The sequence below is a fragment of the Mus caroli genome, chromosome 7 (genome assembly GCF_900094665.2).
Source record: "Mus caroli chromosome 7, CAROLI_EIJ_v1.1, whole genome shotgun sequence".
NCBI lineage: Eukaryota > Metazoa > Chordata > Mammalia > Rodentia > Muridae > Mus > Mus caroli.
In genome coordinates this window covers 122,557,115-122,572,709 of record NC_034576.1, presented here as the reverse complement: position 1 = coordinate 122,572,709, position 15,595 = coordinate 122,557,115, and the positions used below count along the sequence as shown (strand labels likewise).

The following is a 15,595-nucleotide window of genomic DNA, read 5'->3' as shown; positions in this document are numbered from 1 at the left end:
TCAACAAAATTATAGAAGAAAACTTCCCAAATCTAAAGAAAGAGATGCCCATGAACATACAAGAAGCCTACAGAACTCCAAATAGACTGGACCAGAGAAGAAATTCCTCCCGACATATAATAATCAGAACAACATTATACAGTGCTCAAGAAGTTAACTCTTCCCCACCCTTCCCGTTAACTGCCAATAGCTTCCCAGCTAGGTATCAGAGCTTTATATTTTTCATACATTACATAACCACATATAATAAGAAAATTTGGGGGGAATATAACATTTTCTTACTTTTCCATCTCCCATTTATCCAGTTTCCTAAGAACTGAATCAGCAATACCAATACCCACCTTGTATTTCCAACTTGATTAAAATATTAATCCCCAGTGCCAAAGCAACATTTGCACTCAGACAGGCAGTTATCTTGGTAGTAAGGTTCAACATTCCATAGTATTCAGAGATGAAATTATAGGGAAAGAAACTGGCAAAAAATAGGAGGTTTCCAGCAGAAGCAGCCAAACGAGCTTCAAAGAAGAAATTACAATTAACTTTTTATGCTACAACAGATAACAAAGGTGAATATACTTACATTATGTTTCCAAAAAGTTACTGTTCCCAGTCTTATCTATGAAACAAGACAAAATAACTGAACATGTAGATAATTACTAACTACTGGATATTGTTAATCTCATAAGCATGGGATTTTGTTATGTTAAACTTGCTCTTTTCTGAACAGAAATGGAGAGAGAGTGGATCTGAGGAAAAGGGGAGATATGGGGAAACTAGGAGGAGTGGAAGGAGGGGAAACTGTGGTCAAGATGTATTGTATGAGAGAAGAATTAAAAATAAAGAAAAACAATTCTCATCAAAATATCAATAGGACATAAAATCAGTGTTAGTGAAGAAAGTTAAAAACAAAACCAAAAACAATCAAACTGCAGGGTACCACTTCCTAACATCACCATCACTCAGGGGAGACAGCAGCATACTAACTGGGGAAAAAACTTTCATCAGCTGCACATCCAATAGAGAACTAATATCCAATATATATAAAGAACTGAAAACACTGGATATCAAGAAAGCAAATGAGGTATAGATCTAAACATAATTCTCAAAAGAGGAACCTCAATTGGTCCAGAAACAGCTATGTTCTGCATATCTAATCATTAGGGAAATGGAAAACAAAACTATTTTGAGATTACATCTTAAACCTGTCAAAATGGCTAAGATCAGTAAAACAAGTGACAGCTCATGCTAGTGAGGATATAGAGTAAGGGGAGTATAAACATGTACAGCCATGCTGGAAATCAGATGGCGGCTCCTCAGAAAGCTGGGAACTCATCTATCTCAAGATCTAGCTGCCCCACTCTTAGGCATAAAGTATACTCATCCTATCACTAGGACTCCTGCTCAACCACATTCATTGCTCCTCTATTCAGAATAACCAGAAATTACAAACAACATAGATGTCCCTCAGTACACAAGTGGATAAAGGACATGTGCTATTTTTTTTAAAAAAATGGAGTATTACTCTTAGCAACAACAACAATAACAAAAAGATTCAGAAAAAGAAAGAGAAAAAGGGAAGAGAGAGATTCCTAGGTAAACTAGGAACCACCACCCTGAGTGAGGAAACTTACACCCAGAAATGCAAAGCTGGTATGAATTTGCATATATGTGGGTATGATTAGCTAAAACAACATTAATACATAAACTAAAATCCACAGAATAACAGAGGCTAGGAATAGAGTAATGGAGTAAGGAATACAGAATGAGAAACAATGAGATGTCTCCATCAAATCCCTCACCACAGGGCTCAGGAAACCCTGTAGAAGAGGAGGTAGAAAGAGTGTAAGTGCCAGAGGGGGTGAAAGACAACAAGAAAACAAGGCCCTCTAACTCATAAACACACAGACTGAGGCAGTATGCACAGGGCCTGCATGGGGCTGCACTGGAGGGGGTCCTGGAGCTGAAAGGAGAAGTGGGCACAAGCCTTCATCCCTAACTCCTAAGCAATCTTCAACTGAAAACCACTTGCAAACAAAAATTTAGTTTCCTACAAAAGAGTCTATGGAGGAAACAAACTACTCTTACGGGAGGGTGGCATGCCCAGCAGTAGATGGCCAATAGAAAGCAAACTCAATGGCATCTTTGGTGGTTCCTTTTCTCATAATGTCATGTCAGGGCTTTTCCTTTTTAATCTTACCATTTTGAAAATTTCATTTATATATACTTTTTCTTCTGCCTTTGTGCCTTACATTTCCTTTGCATATATATTATGGCTTCCTGTTTAGTTTCTTTATGGGCTTCCTGAGTGTGCAAATGACTGGGTCTCTGTTTCTTCTCCTGGGCTCTTCTCCTTCTGTTTGTTCTGTCCTACTCCAATGTATTAGTTTAGGTTTTATCTCATCCTATTTTATCTTAGTATCATCTCTTAGAAGCCTGTTTGCTTTCTAATGAGACACAGAAAGGGTGTGGATCCAGATGGGAGGAGTAGAGGGAAGGGAAGCCATAGTTAGGATGCAGTATGTGAGAAAAAAAAAAAGCCAACTAAAAACATAAACAGCAGTTGAGTACACTGGAAAGCTCGGAAAGACAATAAAGAATTTACTGGTCCAGGTACGAGCAAAAAGAAATACAGTTCTTTGGTTTTTTGCTTGTTCGTTTGTTTCTGAGTTTATAATTCTAGATATTAACCCTCTGTCAGATGAGCATCTGACACCCCCCGCCCCCCGCCCCCCCGCCCCCTGCAACACTCTGTATTTTCACTTTATGCTATGGATTCTGCTGTCCAGACTTACTTTTACTGAAGAATGTGCTAACCATAAAGGCAAAGCATATGGATGCGATGGCATAACATGTAAGAAAGACAAAGATGAAACTACAGTCACTGTAGCGCAAGACTGGCTCCTCTACAATCTACAATGAAACAATCATGACATCAGATAGGGAATGTCATATAAACACAAGGTAAGAGACAAAGGCATGGTTCCTACTGAAACACATCGCCACACTCAGCTAGTGAGACCCAAAGACAGGAAGTTAGTCTTGCTGAGAGACTCAGCAGCATCTCAGTTTTCTAGTAAGGTCAAAACAAACACAAAATCCAATGGATTCTACTGGAACCCGGAGACCAGTAAGGCCATAGCGTGATACCTCTCCTTTCACTGGATTGTGTAGCAGACTCAACTCACTGAAACTCATCTACCTGTTAGAGTAGACATTTGTCCTATGTATTTATAGAACACCTGAAATACAGCTTGAATGACTATGGAATTCAATTTTATTTTTAAGAACACAGTTTAAATTTAAATAAAAACTATAGTATTGTCAAAAATAGTATATATTTCCATAAAAAACCTTCATGTCAGAATTGGGATGTACAATAACACAAAACACATTAGATTTTAAAAATAACAAAAACATTATTTAAAAAATTGTTATATGGTAAAAGAATATTTTTAAAGACCTGAGTTAAACATATCACTAAAAGAATTTTGTCTCTTTCTCCTTATGTTTGTTTTTAAAAAAAACTTCTATAGCTAGTAAAAATTCAATATTATATAAGCAATTAATTATATATCTGTTAGACAGCATGAAACTGGGTACTTGCCTGGACAAAGAGTAATATACATATCAAAAGGATAACGATGACATATAACGGGAAGAACGTGAAGAAATAACCAATCCAGATGATCCAATTTCTAAGCCCCATTATGAGCTGGTACTCCTGTAGGATTGTCAACACAAATCAAGCATTTTATATGTCAGGCAATTCATGGTGCTTTCACACACAACTTTTGAATTTTTACTACAAAGTCTGTAAAAATGGTTAATGTTATCTCCACTTTAAGAATGAGAAAAATCAAGGCTTAGAGGTCTATCAAAATTATGCAGTAAGCAAGGTGTATATTTCTCTTAAAATATATGTTTTTCTTAGTTCAGAGATCTTTTTCAATACTACATCTGGGATTTACAAAATGAAAAGCATTTTAAATTATTATTTTAAAATTAATTTTATGAGTTTTCCAACACATCTTTAGTGTTACTTATGCCCTTTACCCCCATCCTCTTGTAAATATACATATGTAAGAATGTGTGTGTGCACACACATGTTTATGCAATATTTATCTTTGTATTCTCTGAGCCTCGTGCATCTGAGTTTTAATATATACTATTAATCTTGGAAACTTTTCCAAGTGTATTTAACTCCTTTTGCTTTGTTCTCTCAATTTTCAGAATCTAATTACATATGTTACAACATTTAATATTGTTCTATGCTTTTGGATGCTTTCATCTGCAACTGCACATTTCCCTCTGTTTCAGTTTCTGTAATTCTGTCTTGTGCTCATTTTTTAGTTCTTTCCTCATTTTACTTTTCTACTGATAAAATTGTTAAAGGCATTCCTAAGTACTGTTGAGATATATTATTTTGAAAATCTCAATTATGAGGATACATAGAGCTGTTTTCATGCAATTATAAAGTGTGCTTTGACCACTTCTATATCTTTACCATAGTGCAAAAAAAAGTACATTCTAAGTATACCTATATGTGAACTCTATGATTCCAGTCAATCTGAGAAATTAAGATTGCTATGAAGAGTTCTAGGGCTGGAGAAATGGCTGAGCAGGCAATGCATGCTTGCCACGTCTGACAAGCATAACAATCTGAAATTGACCCCTAATACTTACATGGTAGAGGGAACTGACTCATCAGGACCCACGCTTCTATACTTAGGTCTCTTGATGCTCTGCTGGAAGGTGACCAATATCCAGCAATGCTGAATACATACATGGAGGTAACCTACTTTCCAAAAGATATCCACAGGCTCTGTGTGTGTGTGTGTGTGTGTGTATGTACATGTACGTAGATACGTACGTACATACATACATACCATACATACATACATACATATAGATGCATATAGATACTACCTTTAATCTTTTTTCCTTTTCAAACACAATGGATCGCATGATGGAAAGGACAATGGAAGAGAACATGAGTATGAACATTAACGGGATGAAAGGACTGGAAATCCAAAGTAGTTTATCCTGAGGATGACTTGGGTATGGAAACCTCTGTATCACAGTGTCGATTTCATCAAACAGCTTTTTCCCAGCACTGCTTTCATGATACAGCATGATGCTCCTGTCCAAAGCATGCTGCACTGCCAGGAATCCTTCCTTAATATACCCTGTATAAAAAAACTCATGGTCAAGTGAAACAGACTAAGGGGCAACTCAGACATATGAAGAAAGAAATGCAAGGAATTCTTAGCTTTCAATATATGGAACCAACCACAGATTTGACATAAAAAGACACTTCTTTGGCTAAATATGATTTTTATCTTTATCAAATTAAAATATTAGTATTAATAAAACTGGCAAGCTTGCTAAGTTTTCTACTTATAAAATTTCTAGTTAGAAGAACAATAACAATATAATTAAATATTGAGAAGATCATGACTTCAAAAAGGAATGAATCCCAGAACCAGAAACAACAAAAAGGCAAAAAAAATATTAACAAAAGACTTCTGTTCAATAAAGTACAGCATAGATAAAATCAGAAACTGGGGGCTAGGGTAGTAGAAAAAAGTACTTACTAATAAGTATAAAGACTAGAGTTCAAATGCCTATGATTCAAGATAAAACTAGGCAAGCATGGTAGCTTTCCCATAATCCTAGCATGCAGGAGGTGGGCATGGGTATCCCTAGTTGAAATGGCAAGCTATGAGTTCATCAAGAGAGCCTATTCCAATAGATGAAGAGAAAAATAAGAGAATTTGGATGAAACCCAAATTCAACCTCAGGCCTCCTCAAGAACACATGTGTATCAACAGATGTGTGAATCTGGATGTACATACGTAGTTACATTATAGACATACCTTCCACCCCCTCAAACAGCCTTCTCTGCCTTAGCAGTGCTTCAGAGAACATCCATGACCTTGACCATGATCCAAACACATTATGATGTGTCTGGAAAATACTACAGAGACTTGCACAGCAATCAGATGTTACTAGTCCCCTGTAAATTCCTCACTAAAGTAACTTCTCTTGAACACTGATGTAATTATAGTTTTGTCTTAAAAATGCTGTACCCAGTGTGGGAACTACCAGACTTTTCAGAGGCAGGAGCTTGCTCTTGGTCTGGCCATTAATAAAAAGAACTCAAAACTTTTAATTGTCTTAATCAGTATGGGTGTCAATAACCATCATGCAATGATTACCTAAAAATCATGTCCTTTGCATCAACATGAGTATAACAAGAGTTTATTGAGTTAAATAGTAATACACATAGACAAACAAGTACTTTGTACTCTGAGTTTAATTAAATAAATTTAATCTAAATATTGAACTATGATTATGGAAGATAGGCAAGAAGTAAGATTTGATGTAGCACACTGTAGGTGTATCCCGAACTATCATACTGGACCCCAGTCATACACATATATAGTGAATACTTTTGAATAAAAGTAAAATGGGGTGAAGAACTCTGCTTGAGGAGACTGGAAAGGGGGCAACATTTGGGATATAAATTAAATTAAATAACACAAAAAAATTTAAAAATATGTTTATACTGATATGAGAACTGAAGATGGATACAATAAGATATATAAGTTTATCAAGAGTAAAGACCGAAGACTGTTATAATATAAATTTTAATTACAATGAAGAGTAAACATTTCTCATTTGTTAAATGAATATAAATACTTAAACATAAGTATATGTTTATACATGTACTGAAAGGATTAAAGTATCAGAACAAACTCCATTTTGTTTTTCAGACTCCATTTTAAGCTAACTTGTCCTTAGAGTCACTTGGTCCCCACCCCTGAGTTCTGAGAAAAACCTTGAGACATTCTTGGCAGTTGCAAAACAGACATAACAGCTGTGGCCAGCAGATAACAACAGGGTGGGCTAAGGAAACATAAGTCAAGACGCTCTTCTTTTAGATGTGTGGTCCCTTCTTGTGGTTGACCAGATTCTCTGAACCAATCAGCTTAAAGGCCAACATTCTTTTACCCTCTTACCCAATCATGTGACAACAAGGCTTAGAAATCCCCACTTGCAGGTTTTTCCTTTATAATCCCCATTCCTTATAACTTATACCTTGGTGCCACTCTCCTATCTTGTTGCATAAGGAAGGTTTGTGGTCCAGGCTTGAGCCTGAATAAAGACTCTCCTGCGCTTGCATTGGAGTTGTGGTTCCTGGTGATCTCTTTAGGGGCCTCGAGATCCGGGCATAACAGTAGTAGCTTGAGACCATTTTGATAAAGTAAGTATGCTGAGGACCTGCTTACCAGGACTTCCTCCATCAAGATAATTTGGATTCCTGGGTCGTATAGAAGGATGATTAGGAAAGAGAAGTTTCGTTTTCCAGCCTATCTTGTCTGGCCACCAAATGGTTCTCTGTGCACCAACAAAACGCAAGTGATATTTTACCTGAAAGTATTAATAAAAAGTTATATGTGTTGAAAACCAATAAAGTTATATCCCAGTAGAAAACCAATGAAACCAATCTGATAAATTCTGAATGCCTAGAATGCACAGTGAGCAAGGTAGAGACTGTATGCTCCCTAGATTCATCTGAAAGACAAGCATGAAAAGATTCTCAAGGACATGAAATAAATGTACATTTATACTACAGATGTATAAGCTACTCTTTGAACTTATATTGACAAAATAAAAAGCCGAACAATGAATGTTTGCAGAGCTATAGACAAACAAGCACATGAATCCAATCCTTGTAGGATGAATGAAAAATGGCACACCAATGGAGAATCAAGCAATAACTAATAGCTAACAGAAGCACACAAATTATCATAACCTATTCTTTGCTGCTGTAATTTGACCAATTTGTAAGAGCTATGGAGGTAGAGATGGCATTATCAAGGGACTGGCAGTTTGCTGGTTGTTTACAAAATGGTCCATGAAGGAAAGAAGTTCTTTGATTCACATAGTTAGGGGTGAAAGACAAAGAAGTACAGAACCAAAAGGGGACTGCACTCTTCTTTCATCAGGTAGAGTCCTCATGACCTGATTAACTCCTAATACTGTTCCAATGGCTATTGTATTTTAATGAGTTAATTTCACAACAATCTCTGAAACCACAGCAGTCAATTATTGATCAACTCAGAAATACTTTCTAAAGAAACAGATTTGAATAATCTTGAATTATAAATTAATTTTGAACAGCAAGTTTGCTATAATGTTGTCTGTGGTCTAAATATATAAGAATTAACTTAATTGCAATGTATGAGATGGATCAAATCATGACACCTCCATATAACAGAGTGGTATGCAATTGTTCAAGATATAGGGGAAAAAAAACCCCCAGAAACCATGCCCACTAACTGAAAGAAAAAGAGAATGCAGAAACACCATTCAGCTGGCAATATTGGGAAATAGTGTCTAGAGTTCAGATTAGGGAATAAAAGCAGGAAATAAATATGTTAATATATATAAGATATATGCTGCATGTGTTTGAGAGTAGTATCTCATTGTTTAATTTTATAAATATTCCCAAAATTAAAATTTTTATTATTGAATTATAGGACTTTTTAAATATCTTGGATATTAGTATATTATCACAAATATGCTTTATAAATAATTTCTTTAAATATTAAGTCTTCATGATTCAGTTTCTTAAGTGTAATTTTTAAAAATAAAAAGCCTTTATTCAAAGCTTGTTACATGGAACATTATTTGTTTAATAAAATGTTAAGCACTCTCTAAGGTGGCTACATGCAGAAGAAGGCGGGTCCACACAGGAGAGCACCCATAGAAGCAACAGAGCTTCTAGGACAGGGTCCTACAGGCCTACATCTGGAGCTAGGAGGTGGAGCTATTCCGCAGCCCTCTGTGCACTGGCCTTGCCAGGAGAGAGCTGGTCTCCCAGGAATGCTGACACAGGTTAACAGACTCACAGGAGGAACAAATGCCACCCAGAGACAGCTAGAACATCTAACACCAGAGATTACCAGATGGCAAAAGGCAAATGTAAGAATCTTACCAACAGAAACCAAGACTACTTGGCATCATCAGAACCCAGTACTCCCACCAAAGCAAGTCCTAGATACCCCAACACACCGGAAAAGCAAGATTCATATTTAAAATCACATTGCATGATGCTGGTAGAGAATTTTAAGAAGGACATTAATAACTCCCTTAAAGAAATACAGGAGAATACAGCTAAACAGGTANAAGTCCTTAAAGAGAAAACACAAAAATCCCTTAAAGAATTACTGGAAAACACAACCAAACAGGTGAAGGAATTGAATAAAACCATCCAGGATCTAAAAATGGAAGTAGAAACAATGAAGAAATCACAAAGGGAGACAACTCTGGAGATAGAAATCCTAGGAAAGAAATCAGGAGACATAGATGTGAGCATCACCAGCAGAATACAAGAGATGGAAGAGAGAATCTCAGGTGCAAAAGATTCCATAGAGAACATGGACACAACAATCAAAGAAAATGAAAAATTCAAAAAGATTCTAACTCAAAACATCTAAGGAAATCCAGGACACAATGAGAAGACAAAACCTAAGGATAATAGGTATAGATGAGAATGAAGATTATCAACTTAAATATTTTCAACAAAATTATAGAAGAAAACTTCCCAAATCTAAAGAAAGAGATGCCCATGAACATACAAGAAGCTTACAGACTCCAAATCAACTGGACCAGAAAAGAAATTCCTCCTGACACATAATTATCAGAACAACAAATGCTCTAAATAAAGATAGAGTATTAAAAGCAGTAAGAGAAAAAAGTCAAGTAACATGAAGGCAGACCTATTAGAATTACACAGAAAACCATCAAAAAAGGCTGTCAAGATGGCACAGGGGGTAAAAGCATTTGCTATGCAATCCTGAAGAACCAAGTTTAAATTCCAAGACCCATGGGAGAAGGAGAGAACTGATTCCCCAAAGTTGTCCCCTGACCACCATGTGTATGCTGTAGCCATGGCTGAGTGCCTACACTCACACACACATCATATACATGTAAGTAAGTAAGTAAGTAAATAAGATTCTAGAGAGATTATTAAAATAGACTAAGCACTAGAGAAAATCTATGGGAATTTTAGCATTGGGAATTTCATTCAAAGATTTGAGATTTGAGAAGAGTCTGTAGGTAGCAAGAATGATACTTGACATGGCACTGAAGCTACTTTGGGCCAATGTATGCTAATGCCCATGCAACTAAATCCACATTAATGGATATATAGCTTTAGAAATCTATACAAACTAAGAAAGCTGGCATAGTTGAATGGAGCCACAAAATAAGAGATAGCTATTAAGACAATACAGATCCTACTTTTGTCTTCCAATAAGTGCCTGCTTTAGAAACTGTAGGTGTGGCTCAATCTCTAGGTGCTACAGACTGATCACTTATTTCTACAACCACCAGGATAGGATGTCTATAAAATTTTCTAGGAACTCCAAATTCAAAGCACTGCTCTTTCCTTGTCTTTCTGTAGACACCATCAGCCCCTCTTCAGTTCTGAAACCATATGGTTGAATGGATACATTTAAGTCTACAAGTCTTCTGTAGATTTATGAAAGGAACTTTATTTTGTTTCTTATTCGAAGAAGGGATTTCTGAGTTCAGTTGTCTACCAATAAAAATGCCTCTGACTTAAAACACATCTTTGCCACTGTGTATGAAATACAAGTGCTGGCCATTTAAGGTTTCTTCTTAGTCTAGAGTTCTCTGTGTGTGTGTGTGTGTGTGTGTGTGTGTGTGTGTGTGTGNTGTGTGTGTGTGTGTGTGTGTGTGTGTGTGTGTGTGAGTGTGTGTGTGTGTGTGTGTGTGTGAGTGTGTTGCTGTGACAATACCCGACAGAAACAATTTAAAGGACTACAGATTGATTTTGACTCAGTTTCAGATGCTAGAGAAAGGCAAGGCAGAGCAGAGTTGTTCACAGTATAGCCCAAACCCAGAAAAGCTGAAATGGCAGGATACTGCTGGCTTTCTCCTTTCCCCTGTACAGCCCATGAGACACTGCTCTCCACATTTAGGGTGGTTCTTATCCCCTTATTTCACCCTTTCTAAAAATACCTTCACAGATGTCTTAGGTGATTCTAAATCTAGTCAAGCTAATAGTTGAGACTTAAAAACCCCACTCTCTTATAATCAGTAATACATGCAAAGACATTAACTCACTCAAATATGAATTAGTATTCTTGCTTTATTACATATTATTAGTTTGTTTCAGGAATGATACCTTCTCCATTTGCAAAATTGGGCTAATAATAATTAATTCATTAAAAATCCTAGAAGGTAAAGGTGCTATTATAGGAACACTACTTATTTGAAAACCTTAAATAATTTTTTTTTTACCTGAAGTGGCAGAGGATCACTTTTGTTTTTGAAGCCACAGTCAAAAACAATGGCAGCCAGTACTTTCTGAGACATATTATCAAAGAGAATGTACTCCTCAAACTCAGCCTCTGAAGGGAAGCCTCGAACTACAGAGGGACAAAATTGTCTGCTTAAGTAAAACATTCAGTAATTCTGTCTGTGAGGTGAGATGCTACTTTATATAGACAAAAATCTATTACAAATATTGTGATTCTTTTTTTTCTTAAATATTGACATGAGAGTAATTAATGGATATTTCAGGTACAAAATCTTTTTGGCATTTTATAAATTTTTACTGTGAAAAGTTGTGTGATGTTAGATGAACAAGCAGCACAGTGTACATCCAGCCAGGACAGTCTAGAGGGCAGGAAGCTTTCCTGATGGAGTCAGGATCAAGACTGTGTACAGCTTCGTTGGAGGTGAACTCTAATCCACTGCTGTAGTACTTGTACCACTCCAAGTACACTGAAACCCACTGATTCATATACATTAAATAGACATATGGTCTATCTGCAAGGTACATTGTATTTCTTGGTGCTTTATAAAGCTGTTTCAAAGAAGAGCAAAGACAGGGAGCGGCTAGCACTTCAAATTAAACCTCATCTGATAACAGTCTGAGGGTAATAGAGAAGAAAGTAGTGGAGACGGATCAGTGACATTGCCCAGCCTCAGCAGCATCATGAAGAAGACTGGAAGAAGTTGAACACAGCCTCACTGACACACGGATCAATGCAAAGCATCTAGCATACATGTCATTTTAGTCCCAGAAAGAAGAAGAAAATGTTCAAAATAAATTCAAGAACTTAAAAAAAAAATGATCTTAATGGCCGGGCAGTGGTGGCACACGCCTTTAATCCCAGCACTTGGGAGGCAGAGGCAGGAGGATTTCTGAGTTGGAGGCCAGCCTGGTCTACAGAGTGAGTTCCAGGACAGCCAGGGCTACACAGAAAAGCCCTGTGTTGAAAAAAGCAAAAAACAAAGCAAAACAAAACAAAACAAAACAAAACAGAAAAAAAAACCCTTAATGAAATACAGAAATTTGAAGACTCAAAAGGACTATATCTTCGTCTGACTCTGATGCTAAAAACAAAAATGGTCAGATTTGGCAGCCTGCATAGTCCAAAACATCTACCAGAAAAGCATAACCAAAAATGTAAATGATTACCATATTTCTTAAATAGTTCAAGGAGTCACTAGATGTTATTTAGACAACTATGTACCATGGATGGTTTTCTTCTCCATAAGAAAAATGGTGCCCAGTGTGGACATTCTGACTGTTGTTTAATTCAACAATGTAGTGCCAATTAGCAGCTGGGAAAACACACCCACTCTCATTTTAACCTAAAAATTGAATGATGGTTAAAGGTCTCTCCCTCTCTAGAAGAAAATTCACTGTGATTCTAGCCACTGCAACAGCTATCAGAATGCTCAAACAAACACAGGTGCTGGGTTCATTACTACTGAGTCCAACCTTGGAGGCCACAGTAAAACACACGAAGGTGCACAGAGGACACAAGCTCGGTGAACCTATCAAGAGAATAATGGACTCTGATTTGGACATTTAAAACAGCCGTCTTCTGCCTCTTGGCTCCCTCCCATTCTAAGACCTGCAGTACTAACAACTATCCCCTTTACTTCTCCCTCAAGTCTCTTTCCAGTTGCCAGTCAACACACGACACATGACAATTAAGACATACAAATCGTGGATATACTTCTGGTATCTTTTAGATAGGCTCACCAGAAGAGGTATCCTAACTGCTGTACCCAATGCCCCATTCAGCCAGATCAGTTCTTATCCCAATTCCCTAATGGTAGTTATGGTCACCTCTTCAGAGCTGAGTAATGAGAACAAGAGATAGTAACTGGACAGGCCACATTCAGGACAGGGACCACACAAAACATGTCCAGGATTACCAGAAGCAAGATCTAGTTTCTTATCTCCTCCTAAATGAGCACCCTTTCCTACCTAAAAGTTCTACCTGAGGGGGGAGACTAGAACTCTAGCTTTGGAATTGTATTTCTAGATTTCCATGAGACCTAACATTTCAAGCTACCCAAAACATAAAAGGGTTAATCCAGTTTGGTGAGTTTATGAATCTGGACAAGAGAGCACCCCTCAGGAAGCCAGGAGCACCCCTAGGAAGGCAGAATCACCTTAAGCCATGCTAAAACAAAACAAGACAAGACAGACAGAATAAGTATCCCTTTAATGAGATAATGTCCTTTTCTTTTCTGAATTCTTACTCTATAGCACACTCTGAGTTGCCGTGAGGTTCAGCTGTTTGCCAGAAAGGCAGAACTATCCTCCCCTAACCTTCCTCTTCCCTCTTCTTTCTCCCTCCCTCTCTCATTTTGTTTGTCTTTTTCTGATGCTGGCCAGAGCTAAATGTGTTCTTTGCTGTTGTTGCTGTTTATACTTTGGGCTTCCTTACTCTCTCTCTAAGATGCTCCTTCCAACCATGCAGCTGCTGTCCACCATACAGGACTCAAAGGGAGGGACCTTAAATGAAATGCCTGGCAGTAGGGAGAGGAGACTTATAGAGTCCACCTGCAGCAGGAAGACAGGGCAGCAAGTGAAGGATGAGGTTGCCATCCCAGAGTCACATCTCTGACTCATAATTACAGGGATGGAAATGGAGAGGAGCCTGAGGAAAGGAAGGTCCAGCGACAGGCCCAAAGTGGTTCCAGCTCAAGGGGAGGTCTCAAGGCCTGACACTATTACGGAGGCTATGGAACGCTCACAAAAAGGGACCAATCATGACTGCTCTCCAAAAGACCCAACAAGCAGCTGAAAGAGTCAGATGCAGATATTTGCACCCAATCAATGGACAGAAGCAGCTGACTCCTGCTGTTGAATTAAGGAAGGCTGAAAGAAGCTAAGGAGAAGGGCAATCCTGTAAGAAGACCAGCAGTCTCAATTAATCTGGACCCCCAAGATCTCTCAAACACTGGACCTCCAAACAAACAGCATACACCAGCTGATATGAGGGCCACAATACACATACAGCAGAGGACTTCCAGGTTCTGTGTTCATTCAGAGATGATGCACCTAACCCTCAAGAGACTGGAGGAGAGGTCAGGTGGGTTGGGGGTGGGGTGGGGTCATCCACGTGGAGACAAGGGGGATGGGGAGGAGGTGTGGGATGCGGAGCAGTCAGAGGGTGGATGGAGGTGGGTGGGGAATGAAATATGGAGTGTAAAAATAATTAAAAGAAGAAAGGCAAAAAGACATAACTCCATCTTAACCTCAATTTTTAGCATTATTTTGTTTTTTTTTTCCTATAGATGCAGCAGTCTTTTATCAAAAACTTCAATGTCTACCTTTGATAGTGGTGTTGAGGTTCCTCTTTACATCCTCAATGATTTCTCTTACCACATCAATTTCAGAAGGTATGTAAATCAATTCCCACTCCTGGGCATCTTTGATGAAAGAAGGCATGATAGCAATGGGTTGAGGAGTGAAATGATACGGTCCGGCAATATTCATATCAGTAAGTGCACGGAATATCAACAACATTATTACAAACAGCAAAGCTGCCAAGAGTTCTGCTGATGTACTAATGATCTGCCTCTTCTAAAAGAGGGAAAAGACATGTTATTAACTCAAGAGTACACATTCAATATAAATGAGAGTTTTATGTTTTACCACACAGAATAAAGGGCAGATGTATGTTCAGAGCCTGAACTTAAGACCTGTCAGCCATGACAAGTATGGTATACATTCTATGCATTCAATTCTCTCAAATAATCTTACAGATACCATAGAATTCAAGTGCATCATCATAAATTATATTGGTAAACTGTCTGTCATGTGCTCTTTGTACATGTTGAGGGTAGACTATGGGAGTGAAGAACTCCTTCTTCCCTTTCTTGTCCCAGGGGAGAGAATGTTCTTTGTCAGGTACTCCAGTATGACAGTTTAAACAGTGCTTTCCCAGTCATTTCTGCTTGATGTTGTAAGAACAAGAGTTGGTGTTTTGCTGTCTATCCACTGCTTTATATTGGTTCTTTCCCTTAGAGTACTGACCCAAGGGAACACTGCTCTGTCTGAGATTCTCAGTCACATACTCTACCAGATTGCCTCAATGGAATTTCCCCAGGCAATTTCTACCCAAGTTGATGAGGTTTTGCTATTTCTCCTCTGCTTTCTATTTATTCTTTTACCTTTGCTTGCTGCATGGTTAGTAAACGTACTCACTTGAAACTGGAACTATGTCTCTAATAGATCATTCTCTGG

General features: G+C 37.8%; 1 protein-coding gene across 3 annotated transcripts in view; it reads right to left on the bottom strand.

Annotated features, from left to right (window-relative positions):
* LOC110299107 (ATP-binding cassette sub-family A member 3-like) overlaps positions 1 to 15,595 on the bottom strand; it is a 118,417-nt gene that overhangs the window by 101,424 nt on the left and 1,398 nt on the right. For 2 of the 3 annotated variants that reach the window (XM_029479129.1, XM_029479130.1), the window contains exons 2-8: positions 14,680 to 14,932; positions 11,338 to 11,465; positions 7,293 to 7,434; positions 4,927 to 5,186; positions 3,605 to 3,721; positions 2,793 to 2,910; positions 342 to 515 (exon numbers count right to left, since the gene is read on the bottom strand). In XM_029479129.1, coding sequence (XP_029334989.1) covers positions 342 to 515; positions 2,793 to 2,910; positions 3,605 to 3,721; positions 4,927 to 5,186; positions 7,293 to 7,434; positions 11,338 to 11,465; positions 14,680 to 14,932 — 1,192 coding nt within the window. The remainder of the gene's footprint in view (positions 1 to 341; positions 516 to 2,792; positions 2,911 to 3,604; positions 3,722 to 4,926; positions 5,187 to 7,292; positions 7,435 to 11,337; positions 11,466 to 14,679; positions 14,933 to 15,595) is intronic. The other variant, XM_029479131.1, reaches the window with a different exon arrangement.